This window comes from Parasteatoda tepidariorum, chromosome 2, assembly GCF_043381705.1.
Source record: "Parasteatoda tepidariorum isolate YZ-2023 chromosome 2, CAS_Ptep_4.0, whole genome shotgun sequence".
In the NCBI taxonomy this organism is placed as follows: domain Eukaryota; kingdom Metazoa; phylum Arthropoda; class Arachnida; order Araneae; family Theridiidae; genus Parasteatoda; species Parasteatoda tepidariorum.
Genome location: NC_092205.1, coordinates 98577434 through 98599683, shown reverse-complemented (window position 1 = coordinate 98599683; position 22250 = coordinate 98577434). Strand labels below are relative to the sequence as shown.

Genomic DNA, 22250 nt, shown 5'->3' with positions numbered 1-22250 from the left:
CTTTTTGAAGTAACGAGGCTGTTTCTATTTAGATAATGAATTTTTATAAAAGTTCTTAACGATAGAAAAAACGTATTGCTGTTTTATATTAACTGTGTCATTTCGGAATCTATTCTTTACATAGTTGTTCATTTACTTTAAGGAACACGCGGAAAATTATGTTTTTTCCTTTTGTTTTACTATCAAAATTTTTGCAAGTTGAAATCGCGCAAACTGGCATTTCGTTAATAGTTTTAAATTTTTGTAAATTCACTGTAAAAACTGAGGAAAGTCATTATTGAAAATAACAAATGTCTTAGAATATGTCGCAAAAAGAAATGCCCCAATTTTAGTTAGAGCTAGTAAGGCCGAACGCTCTGTACTTGAAGTAAAAGTGCGAGCTTTGCGCCAAAGTGACGTCACTAGAGAAAATCGGAGGGTTGGCGCGGCAAGAGTTTCTTCAAAGGAAATCCTTCCAATCCAGTCCTTCTATTCTCTTTAGCCCTGCTGATACGTACGGTTCAAGTATTAGTCAAAAGAGTTCGTGACAAGTCCGAGAGAAAAGTAGCAAGTTCAAGTATTGAATTAAAAATACTGACCAATTAAGTCTGCGAATCGAATGCAATATAATGGACCTTACCTAACGATAAAGAGTATGCATTAAGCAAAGCCTAGAGTGTTTCAATTCCCTATATACAGATAGCGAGCTTCGATAAAGAGTTCAAACGATAATAGATTAATATAATAACTATAGTACAAACAACGTTTGTGAGTTCGAGCTCGAATGAATAATGATAACAGGTTTGAGAACAGAATAAAATAGAATACTGGCACTATTTTAAGCACAACCTCCTTTTTATCTGTTCTCACAATCGCTATCTGATGACTAGTATTCGCAAACACTATCATTGGTTTTCTAATTCATTTAATCAGTACTCAAACCTATAGGTTTGAGTTGATAGGTTGCGAGTTTATATATAAACTCGCAATCGGTTCTCGAATCTATTCCCTTTTGATCAGTATTCAAAATGGACTGTATTTAAACTCGCAATTGATATTTGATTCTGATATAATTAATAGCTTTTGAATTATACTAAAAGAACTATCACTTCATCAACCTTTTTTATCGTTGTTCGCTGCCAGTGTGTCCCAGATACTTACCTATCTTCTGTTTGAACGGACTCCCGCCAGTATTTGAATTATAGCGAGATAGAAAGATATTGGGTTTAAATCATGATTAAACAAGATTCGTTTTGAAAATTGAGCGAAGTACAGCAGGTTGACTTATTTTATTTTATTGAGATTACATACATTTGCTGACTTGTGTGCTCAATATATAGGCTTATAAGTCATTGTCAAGTAGAAAATACAGATAGAACAATTCAGAGAAAGACATCACAAAGAATACATCCAGGGTTACGGCGGGATTCGAACCCGCTACCTCCACGCTTAACAGAGCGTTTGGACCGGCGATACCGCTCCGCCAAGGAGGCCCCTACAGCAGGTTGAATTACTTATAGATAGTAGTTTCGATTATTGATCAAAAGAGACTGCATTTGAAAAGTGATCAATTGATAAAAGATTCGAGTGCTGGAATAATAATGTTGTTAATTGGTACGATTGATGAATTAGAGACTAGCTTTGATAACTAAACTAATTGCAGGTTCGAGTATGTATCAGAAGACTAATTTTTGAAAACAACAGTTAATAGCAGGTTCGAATACCGATAGAAACATAATGGGTTCGAGTATTAAACAAAGTGACTGAAGAGAATTATAAAACAATTTGTCATAATCAAGGATACTTAAAATTGAGTAACTAAGTTGGAATTTTAAGAAAAATCTAACTTGAGGCAGAAGTTTCAAGCTCCTTAACTCGGACATTCAGTTGTCAATACTCTAGAAACTATTAAGAATAAAAGAAGTTTGAGAAGGCAGCTTCGGTAATGACGTTTGGTTCAGAAAAAAGGGATATTTTTTAAATCCCTTATTGAGCAAACGCAACTTACGATACGTATATAAACCGAAATACACCCGCACATATATAGATAAGAGTAACTTTTTTTTAATGTATGACAAAAAAAAAGACATCAAACAGAAGAAAATTATTTTTCACAATCACATCTTGATTCTATGATGCATGGCGATGCTTCTTTTATTTATGTTCTTAAAAGAAAGAAAATTACTCCCAAACTATTCGCTTTATTTAGTGTAAAAATCCCTGCCCCCCAAGCTTTAAGTGGGCGCATCGTGCGCCCACCTTCCCCCCTGATGGGGGCCACTGATTGAGAACTTTCGAACCATCTTTATTCTTATCAATGGGGCAAATTATGATTTATTAGGGACGGCAGAATAGAAGAGAGTAAATAAGTTTTCCTTCCTATAAATATAAATATGATAAATAGTGCTAATTAAAATAACAGTATAACGCAATGACTGTTCGACTGATTTATCAAATTCAGCTGGCCTCTGACGCGACGCGACTCTCCCAAGTCCCGCAGCGACAACGATTTGTAGGGTTTATGCATTAGTAAACCGACTGCTAAGACTAATCTTTTTTAATTAGATACCTAGGTACTTTGACATTACAGAAATAAGCATTAATGATGAAATTTAAATTCCGTTTTTGGCAACAATCTTTAATATTTCTCAATAAACAAAACCCTAAAATCTATACATACTAAATTTTTTTTATAAAACTAACTCTTTGCTTTGGTTTAAGCAGTAATTATTTTCAAGCTTTATTAACTTTATTTTACTACTAGTTAGATGCTAGTTTACTACTGGTTGGCTGCTGTGAAAAAATTGTATTCAATGTCGTGAACTTGAAAATAACTACTTTTAACTGCATTGTATGATTTCCTGACATTTAATTTTGTTCTTTTTTTTTTCTTCTAATGAAATTTGATGGATTCTAATTATAAAAATAAATACTTAAAACTTTCTTTCATATTTAGATAGAGTCTGAGGAAAATAGCTGTAATATAATGAAAAATAAGTGTAATATGATAGTTTATAGGTAAAATTAAAAAGTGTCAAAAAAATCCTACATAAAAGTTTGGAACTATGGTGTGTCAATCAACTGAAAAAGAGAAATGTCTTCAAAGTCAGAAACGATTTTTAAATTATTCATATTATGAAATTTTCATTCAGTCATATCGAACACGCGGACCTAACTTGGGGGAGATTTCTGTATCCTGATCTGTGGCAGAATAATCGCCAAGTCTGCGAAACTTCCGAGCAGCGGCTCGCGAGAAACTGAAAAAAAAAGAAAAAAAGAAACATCACAGAAAGGGACCAGCTCGAAAGTCATAACCACCCTGGGGCAACATCTACATGTTTTTTTTTTTTTTTTTTTAAATTTGCAAGTTTAAAATCTGTTTGACAACTTGGCGATTGTAGTTGGCGCAACAGATCACGATACGGTTGTCATTTATATGCTGCTCACTCATTTCTTTAAATTACAATTTTAAAGCTAAATAAAATAGTTGCGTTACAGCTCTTAAGTTAGATATTTATTTTGGAAATTATTAATCTTTAGAATGTTAAACATTATCTATGTATTATAAAAAATTGCGAATGTATTTTTATGAAATTGTCAGTTTCTTTTTGCATAAATAAAGGTTATCTGAGTTGGACACTGTACTAAAATAATAATTGCCAAGTTTGGGCAATTATCAGATAGTCGCATATAAAGTATTAAAAAGAAAAAAAAAAGCAATCACTGAATGAAGCAAACTCTAAGGGGAGAGTTATTTTTCCTTATAAATAACTATTTCTCAAATGCAATTGCCAAGGTGTAAGAAATTTTGCAATCTACACTATGGCCACGTTTTACTTTTAGATTTTGTCTATTCTGTGCAAACTTTTCCCAATTGGCAAATGGGTCATGGTTTGGGTTTCATGGAGTGGATTTTGGATGTCATCACACTTTTTAACTGTGTTCAAGTGTAATAGTAAACAATGCACATGCATCGTCATTGCATGCTTTGCTATGAGGACTGCTGCTGTTTGATAATTTCTTTAGAATTCTTTCTTTCTTTTTATTTTCACCAGCAGTAATGTATTTACATAATAATGATTTAAAGTATTTTTATATTCTTTTTATAAAGTATTTTTATAACTTATAATTACTGTCTTGACGGTGATTTCAAAATAAATTTGAATACTGAAGAAGAAAAAAGTATTTTGTGACGTCCTGAAACACGTACATAGGCAGGGTATGAAAACCAATCCGACGACAAACATCCATTGAGATAGTTTTAGCAACCCACAATTTGAAATGTTGTGGCTTTTATCGGAGTCAAACCAGAAAAAAAAATAATAAAGCATTTGACCTATGGGTAACCAGTGATCGTAATAAAGTGATCACAATTGCTTTTTTTTTTTGTCCTTTTAATTTTGCACCTTGCAATGCTGGGTTTTGGCCTAAACTGATCAATCATATCTTCCTTCCTGGGCAACTATTTAGGCTTTTCATTGCAAGTGCAAAATCTGGACAGTGGCACTGATGTGATTGCAGTTGGCAGAATCAGGATTCTATTGAAAAATGTATTATAGAATGAAATGGAAAAATGCTTTTAAAAATGGTAAAATATAGTGATATAATGATTTATAAAGTATATAAACCTGTCCACTTTTTATTTCAATGCCACTTTTGTAATAATAATTAAGATTTCTTAAGAAATTTTGGTAATACTATTTTTATTGCAGAAGAAACATGGACATTGAAAGAAATCATGAAAGAAATGACAATTTTCATCCTGTTTTGATTCTGAGTGAGGATGAAGAGAAGATAGCTCTTATGAAAGCTGCCTTGAAGGCTTACACTGATGAATATGAACGTCTTTTACTTTCTATGCAGGTATGTATGTAGCAGCAGGAATTTTTTATTTTTGAAAGAAAAAAATTATGGATCGATATCTGTGAAATTCAGGTATAAGCTTGAAAGAAAGGTAAAGTACATTATAAGGATTGGCAATTACTTAGTTACCCATAATCTAAATTGTCATTTTTGACATCCGAGATTGTCGCAGAATATCATTGTCATGGTGCATAGCATTTTTATAAAGTTCTTAAAGGGGCTTATTTTCGTTTTTTAAAAGCCCTTAAAGGTGCTTTTTTCATTGGATGTTTTTAAAAAGTGCTTAATTTCCACTTTTCGAAAATGATTTTTTTTCTTCGTTACCATGTCGATTTTTGCTTTGTACTATACAGAAGTGTAATTTTCACATTGCCCTATTCAACATTTTTACAATTCATTCAACCACAATCGATCTCGGCGTGCCGTCGGTCCTTAGCGTACAAAAGCGTCAATCATGTTATGTGCTTGATGAAATATTTACAAGTCCGCATGTGCGTCTACTGAGTTGGGTTCGGTGAGATTCTTGCACTCTCATCTGCAACTCTGCTCCATTTTGCAAGCCAACTTCAATTTCAGGCTTCCTTATCCACTCTCTGAAATCAAACCGAAAATCTCTAATTTTTTATGGTGGCTAATATAATCAAGAAAGGAGTTCTTTGTCAGAAACAAGTTATTTTCTCATGATCATGTAAAGTCTTTGAAAATTATTTTGCATTTTCCTAATGTATATAGTGCTCAAAAATATTTCTTGAATGCTTGAAAAGTACTTTAAAGGTGCTTATTTTTTGTTGAAAAATTTGGCTATGCACCCTGATCTTAATTTTGAGTCTTCTAATTTGTTAAGAAGATGTAAGAGTGTCGACTCAACTGTGTGTAAACAGCTGGTTCATAATAGGAAGGAGAATCTAGCAGCTTTTTGGTCATGGGTTGCTATGTTATACACATTCTTTATGGTGTGCCCTACCTCATCCTCCTAGTTAGTTTATGTAGTTCAAATGTCGTGCCAGGATTTATTATATCAGAAAAAAAATCAATATTGTTGAATTTTTAGCCACATTTAGTAATATAATACTTTAAAATCAAGAAATAAATAGCTTTTATATCAGAAATAGAAATTATACCTTTTCTTATAAATACTGCAACATTAACAAATTAGTGTAAATTGTGTTATTGCTGTTCCATGCTGTATATAAAAATTTATAGTCATAAGATTTACTATATGTATATGGATGATCAAGACTGTATTAAGATTCACCAATTTGAGTCTTTACTTTTGCTACATGATTCATATTGTTCTGTCATGCTATTGAAAATTTGCTTTTCAAATTATAGGTAAAAGGATTAATTATTGGATTAATTTATCATAAAACTTTATAAATTACACATGAGATTAAGGAAACTTTTCAAAGGAATATATTATTACATTAGCAGCTTATAATTTAAACTTATATATTATTAAAAAATTATTTAATGTAAGCTTTAGTATTTCATTATCTATTATATATCAAGCAGAGTTCTCCCTACAAATAAAAATAGGCAGGGTGCTTCCTCGTAGAAAAATGGACTTTGAGTTTTTAAAGGGCACTCACCACCATTAAAATTTTTCAAAATATGTAATATTATGTAATAACTGAATTCAATCCACAATTTTTAGATTACCGTCTTATTTTATGTGTATATTTCAAAAAACGATTCTTCCTCATTCTCAAGGTAACAGAAAAATTTAAAGCTTTTTAGTGATAATTAAAAGCAAGCTAAAAGACAATCTCTGTGTTTATGAACTAAAAATTATGAGAAAATAAACATTTCAAGGTTCATTTTTAAGTAAAAGGTATTTATTTTTTTTAAAAAAATAAATAAATAATGGTAAAATTTAAAACCTCTAAAAAAATCATTACTATTCCCCCTTAAATATAAGATGTGAATATCTCTGGGCCCAAATATCATGCAAGTTTTAACTTTATAGCTTGACAACATAAAGAAAATCTTGCTAAAATGAAGAAATCAAATTAAAGTTAAATAATTATCAATCACTAAATAAATCAGAAGTGAACTTTTCATTGAAACAGGTGGTTAAGAAAACAACCTTTTCTTGAAAAAATAAAATAAAAAGGCAGTGTTTTTAAGGTGACGGTTGGCTTATTTTTGCAAAAAGGCAAGGAGGGTGCATTTATAGGGATCAATGGGCAAGCGGGGCGGGCCGCCCTTCTAAAAACTTTTAGGGTATCAAACGCTAACACTGATTAAGGGCATCTTCGTAGCATTATTTCTTTTCATGAAAATGACAATAATATATATAGAGCTGTGATGGCCTAGGTGATCGAGCGCCTGTCTTCCAATGAGGTGACCGGGTTTGAATCCCAGCAATGGCTGATCGATGTGAATTCTGCATCCTGATTGTACTGAACACAATGCTGATGTAAAATATCCTTAGTGGTAGACAGACCATGGGTTAGAGTACCCTTATCATCAGGCTAACTGTGGGAGGTTTTCCTCTCATGTGATGTAAATGCAGGTTAGTTCCATCAAAAAGTCCTTCTAGAAGGCAAATTTCTCCCAATTCATTCTTGATTCAGGAGTTCTCTTGTCTTCTTGACAGGGTAGGGTGCAAAGTTACAAGACTATGGAGTTGAACAATAGTAGTTGTAAACCCGAAAAAATTGGATCGGCTGTGGAACAACGGTTATAAAATAAAATAATGTGTATAAAATTTCTACTGGTAATAAATTTGGCGATTCTCATGTTAGGAGAAAAATTGATAATTTGTTAATATTTTTTAAAAGAGAACGTTATTTTTATAAAATTTAAAAACAAAATCTAATTTACGAATAAATAAATTTATTTTCTCTCTTCTTATAAATAATAATTCTCTAAATTAAAAATATATTGTAAAATAGGTAACTCTGTGCTTGTAAAAGCCAAATATATAAATAAATTTTCTTTGTCTCTAAAGGAAATGTAGGTTCACTTTTTATCAATATATTTATATATTCTTACATGATATCAGATTTGATTTGATTAATTTGTTTCACCTCGGGACTTTTTTAAAATGATTCTATGCATTCCTTGACTGTTTCTTTTTATGTTAGATATAATTTCCAATTGATTACGTTAATATTATATCAGGTTTTGCTTTACCCTAAATTTGACACAACATAGCTACATATAACTCTTGTATCATTGCACTGCACATTCAATCAACTGAATTAATTTAATTATTTTTCTTATGTTTATTTTTTCTTTTAAATATGCTTTCTTTTTCTTACATTAGTTAGTTTTTTAAGACTAATTTGTTAGACTAGGTTTATTGTTGAATTCTTTGCATTGTTATTGGTTATTAAAATCTTTTTTTTTTCTTTTTTCAGAGAAGACTCATAGCTGGTAAGTAATTGGAAATGTTTTCAAAATTGCTCATAGCATTAGTATATTTGATTTTTCTTAAAATTGTGTTTGTGTGTGATACATAGTAATTTTTACAAAATCTTGACACAAGTTAGGACACAAATAATTTATTTTGCTTAATATAACCCAACAGTGAACATTGGAAAAACAACTTCTTTTTTTAAAATTTTATTCCCTTACATTTTTACCACTTATATTTGTGTAAAAACATTTTTCTGTGATGATTATTTTAACTAGTTCATATTTTTAATACATATAGTGCTTATTTTCTGAAATTCTAGTAAAAAGGAATGCAAAAATGGCACAAGATGCATTACATTGGCCCCTTTAGAATGCATTTTTTCTAAAAACAGCAATAATCCTTAATAGTTTATTTTTTTAATTAACATTCATAATAATTTTTTTTTAAAGTTCTCTTTCAAGAAATGTCTTATAAAAAATTTAAACAAACTTCTCTTCTTAAATTAACATCAACTACAAAATAACAAGGGGATTATCATGAACAGCAACATTCAAGATGATCATCATTAACTGCAAAATTGATACATCAATTTTAAGATAGAAATGCTAAATGTTTGATTTGCTGTAATTATGTTTAAAATTACAATTAAAATAAATTTACAATTTTAATTGTTAACAGGTTGGAAGTCAATTAAACAATTATTGTGATTATTTCTCTTTTTAGTACACATTTTCAAAAAACAAATTATGTAAATGAAATTGTTAAGCAAATATTATTTGTCAATTTGAGAAAACTATATAATTCTGCTCTCTCTCTTGCCTCTGACAAAAAGAATAATAAATCATAAAATCTTCTAGACATGTACTATTAAGAAAGGGCATTTTTTATTTTGTTTATGAGACTAGTGCTACAAAAAAATATACAATTATAAAATTGTTGGTTCTTCAAACAAAAATTAGTATTCAATAATTAATAAACTTTCTACTAACTAACAATATGTTTATTGTTTTTAAAGCTCATAAAATATAAAATTACATACAAATATTTCAGCCTAGATCTAGAAATATTAAAGTATTAAGTTTATATTTTTGACTAGGTATGTAATGAATAGTAATTTGGCCGAATATTCGGCCAAGAAAAATCAGCTAAATACCTGGTATTTGACGGCCAAAATAGCAAAATTAAAAAAAGAAAAATAATAATAATAATAATTAATAAATATTCTTTTTTTATATCTAAATAAGTTTTGTCATNCTATTACAATAACAAAAATTAGTATTCAATAAATAATAAACTTTCTATTAACTAACAATATGTTTATTGTTTTTAAAGCTCATAAAATATAAAATTACATAAAAAATATTTCAGCCTAGATCTAGAAGTATTAAGTTTATATTTTTGACTAGGTATGTAATGAATAGTAATTTGGCCGAATATTCAGCCAAGAAAAATCTGCTAAATACCTGGTATTTGACGGCCAAAATAGCAAAATTAAAAAAAAAATAATAATTAATAAATATTCTTTTTTTATATCTAAATAGTTTTCTCATTATTGAAAATTAATATAAACTTAGCTGTATTATTGTTGGAGGATAAAGGGGGGGGAAATATAATAGTTATTTATTAGAAATATTTAAGCTGAATAAAAACTAACAAATAGCTGTTAAAAAAAATTGTTAAGTTAAAAAGAAAAAGAGAAATAGCAAAAAAAAAAACAAGAAATTATTCTTAAGACAAAACTTGAAAGTTAAAAGCAATATTTCTTCAAAAAAGCATACATAAAATGTGTTATCAGAAACGCTTTTAAAAAATACTGCGCTATAATAAAAATGCCACAAAATCAAAAGATTATATTCAAAAGTAAAACAGAAAAAATAAATATCAATCTTAATTTTCGAAAGAAAATTTTGAACCTGAACATCTCAGTTTTCCAATTATACTGCATTTTCAAGAAAAAGTGAAGAAAAATAATTAAGTCTAATAGGAACCCTTTTAATTGTAAATACGTCAAAAATAAAAATGTTGATAAAAATCAAAAGTTTTTTTTTTTTAAATAAAGTTAGATTGAAACCAAACCAAAATTCAATCTTAATTTTTTAAAAGAAAATTTAATGCTAAACATCTCAATGGAACTTTTTAACATTGTCAGGGTTTTAGAAAAAAGTGATAATAAGAGAATAATGTTCATTACAAACCCTCTTTAAAAAATGTTGTGTCATAATAAAATCACTAATTATAGAAAATTAAAATAAAGAGAAACGGTGAAAAAGATTCTTATTCTTTAAAATATAACTTAAACCTTGAAAATCACAGCTTTTTTGTTTCTGTATAGAAAAAAAGTAACAATAAAAGAATAAAATATAGCATAAAATGTTCCATTAAAATGCCAGTGTATAATAAAACCAAATAAAAAAAAAAGCATTCTCAATTTTTAAAACAAAGGTGTTGAATATAATATGTTATATATGTACGCCTAAATATAATTGAAAAAATCAGCAGTACAAAACATGTGGTTCAGTATAAAATAATCTAGCTTCATTTCTTGAAATTTTGCTTTTCCGTTTGTCTTCTAGAACATAAATTTGCAAGCACATGAATTTTAAAACTTAACAAATAGGTGTAAAACCTCTATCAGATAATGTATAATAAAAATACTGTTTTAGATTATTTTTTATTTAATCTATTAAAACTCTTCAAAAAACCTTTGTCAAAAAATACGTTTCCAAATAATGCTTGGACGAACATTCGGCGAACCAAATATTCAGAGAATGGGCTGAATACCAAATAGTGGCCGAATATTCGTTACATGCCTGTTTCTGACTGTAATAAATTATTGTAGTATGCTAAATTAAGATTGTTTAAATTAATAATAATAATTTAAACAATTCTTAATAAGTTTTGAGTGTCTAAAAAATTATAATTTTTCTCATGGCATTTTGTAAATTTAGGTAAAAAGAACATTGATATCTGTTGTCAAGAATCAAATGAAATTGAACTACTACTTAATGCATTAGAGAATAAAGTAATTGAAGCACAACTTTTGGCTCAAGATTCCGAGACTGGTATTGAAATGATTTTTCCACTACCCTTTAGTAGTATTATATTGTTTATTTTACATTTTACGCATAATATTTTTTTTTATAACTAATAGGAACTTTTTTCTTAACTTGTAAAAATGCTATTTGTTTCAAAATTATTTCAACTTATTGAATATATGTATATATATCTTAAATTCTGTGTAAGCATATTATATAGGATATGCTCTTGCATATAATGCATTTTTCAAAAACATATTTTAAAGTTAATGATTTGTTTAATGGTACAATTTTCTTCTATATCTAAATATAATGTACTAACTTCATCATCATATCTCTTTCCAGAGGCCCTCCAAACCATTAAAGATAATCGTATGATCAAAAGAAAAATTATTGCTTTGAAGAATGATATTGAAGAACAAGAAAAGTAATCAATCACTATTTGTATTTTTAATCTCTTTAAGACACTATTAACAGTTAACTTATATTTCTTTAAAAAAAAAAAGTACTGTGTATTGTGATTTTGGCAAAGGTGTTAAACATATACTTATAATTAAATTTTACAGAAATAAATAAATGAAAATTTATTATATTTTTACAAATCCTATTATTGAATTGCTTTAAAAGAAANATACTGTGTATTGTAATTTTGGCGAAGGTGTTAAAAATTTACTTTTAATAAAATTTTACAGAAATAAATAAATGAAAATTTATTATATTTTTACAAATCCTATTATTGAATTGCTTTAAAAGAAACAATATCTTTCTAAAGATTTATTGCGACCAAAAAATCCCTATTTTTTAAAATAAAAATAGCACCAGGCTTCTTAACCTGTGAAATATAGTTTGTTGTGTTTTTTCTAGTGTAGGAAAACACTACTCATGGAGGTAGGCCAAATAAATAGTAGTCTGAAAAGTCTAAATCAGGGTTATACTAGGGATAGTCCAAGTATTTCCCTTTTTAAAGTTCTCAAGTAGTTTATAGGGCCATTGGTCTGAATGACACCTTTCAATAGACAGGGTTCCCACGGGTCAGGGAAAACTTGGAATTGTCAGGGTGTTTTATTTTAACCCCGAAAATCATGGAAAGATGCAATTTTTTTACAAAAACCTGGAATATTCTTGTATCATACCTGGAAAGTAACCAGTCTTAAAATTGTCAGTAACAGTAATCAGTTATTGTGATTCGAGTTAAATAATTCTAATATCTATTACAATTATTTGTTGTTAGAGGTTCTCATTTTAGTCGAACAGAAATGTTCCTTTCCTCATTTAATATCATTTTACACAGAAAATCTAATATTTCACATAATAAAAGAATTCCTGTTGATAATACACTCCTAATGACAATATTTCCTAATGACAAATAAAAGAAGTTTCCTGATGAAAATATGGTCTCAATTTTTATTGAAATTTACCTGGTATACTTGGAAAAGTCAGGGAATTTTTTTTCCGAAATTGAGTGGGAACCCTGATAGATGAGAAATAAGTAGATGAACTTTTAATTTGTCCTAAATAAAATATAGATTAGCATAAAATTATGTACAAGCAAGCTGTTGTACTTTTATGAACTTGGCCCCAGCAGCACAGAAAATTATTAACTACATAAAAACTCTTGGGGTTTAAAGAGAAACTACAATTTTTAATATAATTTTGTACTGTATACACAGTGACTTTTACCCTAAATGTAAACTGTACCAGTTTACTAATTTCACTATCTTCATATCTCAATAGAAATTATTGAAAAGTATCAATTACAATGTTGTAACCTTCATTTCAAGTCATTATTTCCTTAGANAATATTCCTATATCATACCTGGAAAGTAACCAGTCTTAAAATTGTCAGTAACAGTAATCAGTTATTGTGATTAGAGTTAAATAATTCTAATATCTATTACAATTATTTGTTGTTAGAGGTTCTCATTTTAGTCAAACAGAAATGTTCCTTTCCTCATTTAATATCATTTTACACCGAAAATCTAATATTTCACATAATAAAAGAATTCCCCTTCATAATACACTCCTAATGACAAATAAAAGAAGTTTCCTGATGAAAATATGGTCTCAATTTTTATTGAAATTTACCTGGTATACCTGGAAAAGTCAGGGAATTTTTTTTCTGTAATTGAGTGGGAACCCTGATAGATGAGAATCTGCTCTGAAATAAGTAGATGAACTTTTAATTTGTCCTAAATAAAATATAGATTAGCATAAAATTATGTACAAGCAAGCTGTTGTACTTTTATGAACTTGGCCCCAGCAGCACAGAAAATTATTAACTACATAAAAACTCTTGGGGTTTAAAGAGAAACTACAATTTTTAATATAATTTTGTACTGTATACACAGTGACTTTTACCCTAAATGTAAACTGTACCAGTTTACTAATTTCACTATCTTCATATCTCAATAGAAATTATTGAAAAATATCAATTACAATGTTGTAACCTTCATTTCAAGTCATTATTTCCTTATGGCCTGGTTTCTTAGGACAGGACACCGTCAGCTGGAAATCAGCGCTAACCTCTGATTGGTCCATTTGTGAGTTTGATAGTATACGTCATCGAACGCTCATCTTGAACTACAATTGCCGTCCAACTTAGCTGCATTACAACGTGACGTTAACCACAGAAGTAATGGCGGACAACATCCAATAGCACATTGAAACCAGCCAAGATTTTGATTTTCACATTAAACATAGCTTCTTCATTAAACATAGCACTCTTCATTTAGCTCGGCTATAATATGTTTTTTCTTGAACAAAGTCATTATTTATTCTCTAAAACACTGGTCCACAATAACAAAATCAATACAAATTCAAAATAAATATTTGTTTACGTTATTAACGCATGTGCAATGAGAGATAACATCTGCGTTGGACCGACTGCTCACGCTGAGCTAACAAAAAAGTATTTTTTTGGGCGTACGTAATTTTTTCGCTGACGCCCAGATAAGGCGCTTGTCCCTTGAAACCAGACCTTTAGATTTCAAAATATGTGCATACTGCAATATATATTTCCAGTAGTTACGCATGAGCTAAAAAGTTGATGTTTTTAGTTTTTGTCAGATCTTCATTAATTATTTTTGTGTCATCTATTAATAATAAAAATATTTTGGAAAATAAGCTATATAACTTTTTATTCTGATTCTGTTAGTTGAAAATGGTTAAATAGTTATCAAGAAATAAAAATGCAGTCTCAAAATTAAATTAATTACAGTTGTATTTTGACATTAAACAGAGTTCCTTGAACCTTAAAACCTACCTCTCCACAATAGTTTTTTTTTATATAACCATTGTTGAACAGCCAACCCACTTGAGGGTTTACGGCTACTAATTTCAACTCCATAGCCCTGCAATTTTGAACCCATTCCAGAAGACAAGGGAACTCGTGGATCAAGTATTGGGGGAAATTTGCCTTTGCGGAGGACTTTTTGATGGAACTAACCCACATTTGCGTTACATGGAGAGAAAAGCCACAAAATGCTTCCACGGTTAGCCTTACGGCAAGGGGACTCTAACCCATGATGCGACTACCACTTAGGATAATTTACGTCAGCATTGTGGTCGGTGCAAGCCGGGTGAGGAATTAGAATTGACTAGCTATTGCTCGAATCGAACCTAGATCGCCTCATTGGGAGCCACTACGGTTTTCTCCACAATATTTATAAAAGCGTAATTGAAATTAAGCTAAGTAACCATGCTTTTAAAATTTTGCCAATACTTAAGTATATAACAAATATTAATAAAGTCTATTGAACCAAATGTAAATGAAGTTATTAAATGTAGTAATTTGTCAAAATCATTTAGAAGCAAATGTTACGTAAATTTTACTGCTATAATTATTTGGGAATTTATCATTTCTCTAATGAATATAGAATTAAATAATTGTATTGTCTCACAAAGAAATATCTTTTTATTTTTAGATTACTGAAAAGAGCAAATGAAACTATGCAAACGGTGAAGATGACAGCTCTTAACAAAAAGATAAAAGTGCTTAATGACGTCACATAATGTTTTTGTTTTCTAACTTCACTTAATTTTGAAAAAATATGTGATCTTTAAAATATGAGTTTCTACCATTTTACTTGATTGCACTTTCAATCTGTTATGTTTTTCACTAAATTTATAAATTATATTTCTAGTAATCCTCTGGATTTCTTATTTTGATGAAATAAAATTTCTCAACCATACAAGAGTGGTTAAGTTATCCAGTTGTAAAATTTATATATGTTTTTTAATGGAATGAATATAGATAAAATAAGCAAGCTATATAAAACATATTTGTTACTTTTGCTTCATTTAAAATACTTAAGGCTCACCAACCCTGATCATTGTTTTGCAATAATTATAATAATTATTTCTTAGCAGAAAACAGTTTTTCTACTAAAGTTAAAATTATTCACTTAACATATATGTACTAAAAAGAATTCTGTTTGCTCACGCTTGTGCCTCCACTCCCCACGTCCAAATATTATTATTTTTATTGAAATCTATTGGTGAACAGAAGTAATTTTTCTAAGTAATCATTTTTTAAAATAACATTTATATTATTCAAACAAATTTGATGAGTTCCCAACTGTAGTTTAATATTTACGCTTACCAAATAGGCGGATCTATGAAATACTGCTTCAGATTTCATTTCATTTTGCATGAAGCTGATCGTTAAGTTCTAAATCGTTTAACAGATCTCTTTTACTGTAATTCATAATAGTATACTAATGCTATTTGCACAAAAATAATAATTATAAAACGGTTAATAAGATTAGACCACCTCCTTTAAAATGTACTGCAGAATTACATTCATTCTCTTAGTTTTAAACTCTAGAATTTAAAGCATAATAATAGCAGTACAGGAAAATATCTTTAAATTAGGGATACAAAAATATTTATAAAGAAACAATAACTTTATGACTTTTATGCTGATGACAACCATAACAATATTTAAATGAATGAGGAAAAAGTGGATCCTACCACATGATATAACCATAATGGATCCACCAATAAAAATGCATGGACAACAATGGAAAATTGCAACACCATCTTTAGATTTTTATATATTATGTATAGTAAGAAGTAGTTTTATATATTGGTGAAATGTTTTTTTTAACATAGCTTTTATAATAATTTGCTATTATTGCAATATACCATGGTTAAAAAGAGTTAAGTGTTTTTTAAATTTGTGTACATAAAATGTGCCTTTTTTTTCAAAAACAGAAAGAAAATAATACATGTGTCAAAAAATTATATTATTTTTAACTTAAAATTTAGTTGTAATCTTTTCATATAATCAAAAATAAATTCTATTCAGATTACAAATAATAATCTTTTAATGGGAGAAAGAATTTAACTTATGGTATTGTCTTTTTAGGCTATAAGTGGTGAAGGACAAAATTATATCTTGACATGGTTATAATCTAAAATAATTTGATTTCACTAAATTTTATTTCTATAAGTGAAATATTCCATGAAGTGTTATTTATTCTTCAAATACATGTTTAAAGGGTGGGCAAAACAAAGTAGCTCTTTTTTAACTCTGAAGAAAGTGTAACTAAAGAAGTCTAAACAACAAAACAGTTGCCATAATACCACTAGTCTTCTATAACTTTTACGAAAAAAATAATACTAATAATGTTGTTGTCTTATGCCATTTGTCAATACAAACAAGCCTGCCTTAAAAATAATTACAGAAAATTTATTTTTTAAAGTTACATGACACTCGTAATAAATAATTGCAAGTTTTATAATAAAAACACACAGAACAAAATACTAAGTTTATTTACATAAATAAAATCACAATTTTTTTAAATATCTAAAATCAGTCACAACACAATTAATCTCTCTCGATATATATATTTTACATTTTGAGATCACTTCAAAAATGACACTATAAAGTTGTTAAAATATTTATGCAATTTTAATAACAAGATTATGAATATTGTTTGACAAATACATAATGTATGTTTAAAAAAAATTGAGAAAGCTTTCGAGTTTTAAAACTATGAACTTTATTTCTGACACTGTGCCTTTTCTGTATGTAAATATATATATAAATTTTTTAAAAAGACGTATAGCATGAATTTTGGCATTAAAATTAGATAGACAGATTCATTAAATTAAGAAAAATTAGAAGTTTTTTGTCCTTCTGAATCTTTACTCTAAAGACTATTTCAAGCTATAGTATGTTCCACAATCACTTCCCTTAATATCAGGGTATATTTCTTATTTTTATGAATTTTCATAATCAGTGGAATAAATTTTATTAGTAACTTTTCAGTTATTATTCTTATAAATAAAATATATTACAAAACAATTAGACATACTTGCTGTTAAGAGTTGTAAATAAAAATTTTAAAGAAAAAAAAATATGAGCAAATTATTTTGGGGAAAAAATTTAGGAAATTTAGCAACCCCAAACTCAAATTAATTCAATTTCCCTGACTTTTCGGGTCTTTAACTAAAATTCCTGACATTTCCCTGATTTTTAAAGATTGATTAACTTCCCTAACTTCAAAATGTTTTCCCTGATCTGTGGAGCCATCCTGAACTATATATTTTTAGAACCCCTGTCATAAATGATATCAGAAAAAATGCAAAATATATGTAACAAACTAAAATTTAAGCCAAATATAAAAACTTTATTAAAATATAACCCATTAATTTCAGGGCAGGTGGAGTTAAAAACACCAAAACCTGTTTAATTCCCAATCAAAACATGTAGGTGTTTCTAAAATTTATTCTTCAAAATCTTACATTTTCTTTGCAGTAGTCAGGATTTAAAAATGTTGTTTTTTCTTTTCTCATTTAAATAGTAATTAATCCTTAATAAATATATTTTTTGACAAAAACTTTAAAAATATACGTTATCAGTGGTGTGTCCAGACATTTTGTGAAAGGTCCTGTTTTTGTAAAATTGCCAAAAAATTACTCGGATCTTGTGAATATAAAATAAACGTTAAGTCACATTCTTTCAACCAGGGTTCTGCTTTTGTGAATGTGTGCAAATAGGGTCCTGTTATTGCAAAAAAACTTNAGAAAAAAAAGATACCTCTGTATTATGTCACTAAAATAAACATAAATCAAGTAATTCAACTAAATGAAATTTCATTACTAAACTGCTTCACACAATTTCGGCAGATCAAACAAAGGATTTCTAAGGAAGCAGAGAAAAACTTTGATAAATGAATTTTTATAACTCGTCTCCCCCCCCCCTGGGAAGGGTTTATTTGATTAACAAAACAATAACGAAGATAAACAAATTTGCGAAGGGTCCGATTAAGAGATAAATCATTTTGTGAAGGGTCCGTTTTTAAGTTAAAATATTTTGTGAAGGGTCCGTTTTCAAGTTTTAATATTTCGTGAAGGGTCCATTAACGTACCCAAATTTATTCTAAACAGACCTCTGATTATGGACAGTGATTGGAAGACACTATGGATACTTGAATGTTATTTTATTAGAAATTTATTTGGAATGTTAAAACACGTGTAAAATTTTAGTAAAGAAGTTTTATTTTTTAAATTTTTTACAAAAGCAAGTCTTACCTTAAGTAAGTAATCAGCACTAGATCTCTTAACACTAACACTAAAAAGTCAACATTGTTTTCTTCCATTTATTGTTCTACGATGCCAAACAAAAATTAAGAAAGAAATTTTAAGTTTTGTTGATTGTTGTACACTTGAGCTTCTGTACCTTTTACATTTGTGAATTAAACTGTTAACTAACAGATGTCAGAAGCTATTTGATCCACTTCCCTCTTTTTATAAAGTTTTAAAAACCTGTGTGTGCATATCAGTATTCTGAAAAATAACAAGTATTGTATAAAGCAAAATTAAAGTTTTTTTTAAGCTCCAACTAAATGTAATTACAGAAGAAAAATCAACAAAATTCACAATTTCCAAATATAAATAAGTTGAAGCACTACAAAGGTGAAAACATTAACAAAATGCAGTAAGCTTTAACTCAAATGATTGACATGAAATACTTGAAATGCCACAAGAAAAAAAGGAACAAAAAAGAAGACTTAATTCTTGAATATTCATAAATCCCCTTGAATACGCAACCATTGTGGTATCTTCACACCTTAATTTAAAATGAACTTAATTCAATGAGTCTGGGTTTAAAAAGAGGTTGATATGTTACTTTTTAGAAAGGTGAGTTCATCCCCAATTTGGTACAAAATTCCAGTCGAGCCCTTTTCTGCTGCCGGACATTAATTCTAAAAAAGAAAAGAATGCTTAGTGTACTTCTGTATAATGTACTCTTTATCAATGCCTTAGAAACAAATTTCTAAAGGAATATAATCATAAATGTTTACGTGTTGCAAACTCCTTTGAAGAAAAAACTTTTGGGGGTCAATTTTTACCGACTTTTATTTTGCACCTTCTTATAGGAATAGGTAATATCATAGAAATGATGCTTTTTCTTTAAAGAAACAGTTATAATAACTCACATTTTTAAAATTTCAAAACTCTTTTTCATTGAGCCGACTTAAATGCATGGTTATTGTTATATTTTGTTGCAATGTTATTATTTTTCCCCAGAAACAATGCATAAATTTCAGCAACTGCCTTTTCATAAGTCACAATTGTTGCAACTAGTGCATTGTTTTTCAAAAAATAAAGAAGATTTCTGTTTCTTTTTTTCTTCTTTTTGGTCTTTGATATGAACCAAACATGGCACAAAATCAGGGTGGCTTTATTTAAGTGGGAAACACTGTATAAGAATGTAATCTACATGGAGGCATAAATCTTAAATATGCTTATTAATTATTACAGCCAATATAAGTTACCAAATTAGAAACTAAAACATACTTTTTCTGAATAAACTTACCTTTTTTTTAATGAATTCAATGTTTTGATTCTTATAATATAGGAGTGGCCAAAATAAAGAAAATACAATCTGAATGGTTTGGTCAAATGTTTCACAGGCTGCATAGCCAGATTTTTCAACAAAAAATAAGCACCTTTTAAGTACTTAAGCACTCAAAAAATATTTTTATTCACTTCGCAAAAAAATCATAATTAGGATCTGTACAGTAATAAAAAAAATAATTTTCTTCTATCATTTAAAGTTCTTAATTTATAAACATAAAATCAACAAAATTTAAAAGCATTACGTAATCATGATAAAAGAACTAGTTTCTGATAAATATTGCAGAGAAAGTTGTGAAAATCATACTTTTTTTGTAATTTAGCACGGCAATGAAAAAAATCTATTTTTAAAAGTTAGAAAATTAAGTACTTTTTACAAACCTTGAACAAAAAAAGCACCTTTAAACACTTTTTAAAAACGCTACGCACCCTGGTTTCAGATATCAGGCCTTTATAACCTTTTTATTTTTGCATATTTCTCGATATTATCGGAAGTAATAAATTGTCAGAATTTATGGTAGGAAAAACTTTAAATGGCAAATTTTATATCACATTTATAGGTATTTATAATGCAAGTTTGGAGAAAAGTAAATTCAAGTAAACCTAGGAAACCACCAAAATTTTTAAATGCTGAAAAATGTTTTTAAAATGTCAAAACGCATACAAATTATTGCAGATTAACTTCCCCTTTATATGATCCTTAAAAATCCTGCCATAATTTGTCTGAATTTTAATATTTTAAATTTTTTTCAGCATTTAAAATATTGTTGTTTACCCTGGACTTAATTTTTCTATATATTAAATTACTAATGTAAGTGAAAAAGATTTGCCATGAATGGTTTCTTTGGAGGTATATGTTCATCTTAATAACACAAGTGTTTGATTCACATAACCCACCATAATATATGCTTTAAAGATTATTGAATGTTGTAAAAAAGAGGAGAAACTATAAAAATTTGCAAACAAAATGTTTATTAACCTTTTAACTGTCATGCCCGTCACTGCACAGACACAGCACCGGTGTTCTAAAATGTCATGCCTGCATACTCCTCGGTGTAATTTTTTTTTAGTGCATCGTATTGTCATATTTGAATATTATATTAGGAGAAGTTAGAAGTTATTTTGGCTTTATCTCTTTGTCAAACTTGAATCTACCTAGTTAATTTAAATGCTATTTAGAACAATAGATGACAGCACTTTACTGAAGATTACAAAAGATAGAGGTTTATGATTAAAGTGCGCGAAATTTTTTTTTGTTGCAAAATGGCATCCAGTTCTTTGAAACGTTATATAGATATCAATTTTTTTTTTAATTTTTAGAAAATAATGCTCCACTAGAAGCGAACTTTATCACTGCAGCCACCTCAAGCGAATATTCAGTGGCTACAAGATCTAAAAACTTTTCTGCACGTAATTGAAATTATCATTTTTTAACAACTAAGTATATTTATATTTTGTACTAAATATTCGATTTTTGCAACAAAAAAAATTGACAATTTATATACCCAAATTATCAAAATAGCTTGACAGTTAAAAGGAGGCAATTAAAACTTACCTAATTTCATTGCGCTTGACAAGCTCATTTATAGGAAGTACTAAAAATGGCCAAATTGAACACAAAAGCCATACATAATATGGAATATGACTTAAAATGGTGGTAGGTTTAAACTTCATATCAACGTGCAGTGTAATGTCTATCACACTAAACATCAAATGCAGGACAATGCTGGAAAAGAAAAAAAAAAGATTAATTTTTGTTCATAAATAAATAGATTATTTTTATAAAGAGAATTTATACTGAGTGATCCAATGATAATGGGACAAAATTTTGAGGGATGGTTGACCTGTGTTTTTTGTATAACAATGTGGGGTCTAAAGTGATGTGTTGTAAATAAACAAATTTTTTCTCTTGTGACATTTATTGTGTTTGTGCCTAAACACGTCACTTAAGAATCTACATTCTTATACGTAAAATACATGTTTTAGTATACTCAATCAATCCTCTAAGTTTGTGCCACGATTCCTAGAATCCTCCTGGGCAACGAATAAGTTTTACACTATAGTATTTTTTTAATCATGAAAAATATGTGTTTTTGAGACAATTTATTGGTAATGCAGATTAAAAATTTACTTGAACATTT

The 22250-nt window shown here is 28.6% G+C and overlaps 2 protein-coding genes across 2 annotated transcripts in view; one reads left to right on the top strand and one right to left on the bottom strand.

Moving 5' to 3' along the window:
* Window positions 1-2632: 2632 nt before the first annotated feature.
* Window positions 2633-15434, top strand: LOC107452049 (uncharacterized). Its single transcript, XM_016068330.4, has 6 exons — window positions 2633-2830; window positions 4692-4842; window positions 8208-8223; window positions 11155-11268; window positions 11587-11668; window positions 15165-15434. Exons 2-6 carry the CDS (start codon window positions 4699-4701, stop codon window positions 15250-15252), a joined length of 444 nt encoding a protein of 147 aa, XP_015923816.1. The 5' UTR covers window positions 2633-2830; window positions 4692-4698; the 3' UTR covers window positions 15253-15434.
* A 1565-nt stretch (window positions 15435-16999) lies between these two features.
* Window positions 17000-22250, bottom strand: part of LOC107452042 (transmembrane protein 94-like protein l(2)k05819) — a 112383-nt gene continuing 107132 nt past the window's right edge. Inside the window, exons 28-29 of the mRNA XM_043052039.2 lie at window positions 21665-21835; window positions 17000-19454 (exon numbers count right to left, since the gene is read on the bottom strand). Coding sequence (XP_042907973.1) covers window positions 19382-19454; window positions 21665-21835 — 244 coding nt within the window. The 3' untranslated portion in view covers window positions 17000-19381. The remainder of the gene's footprint in view (window positions 19455-21664; window positions 21836-22250) is intronic.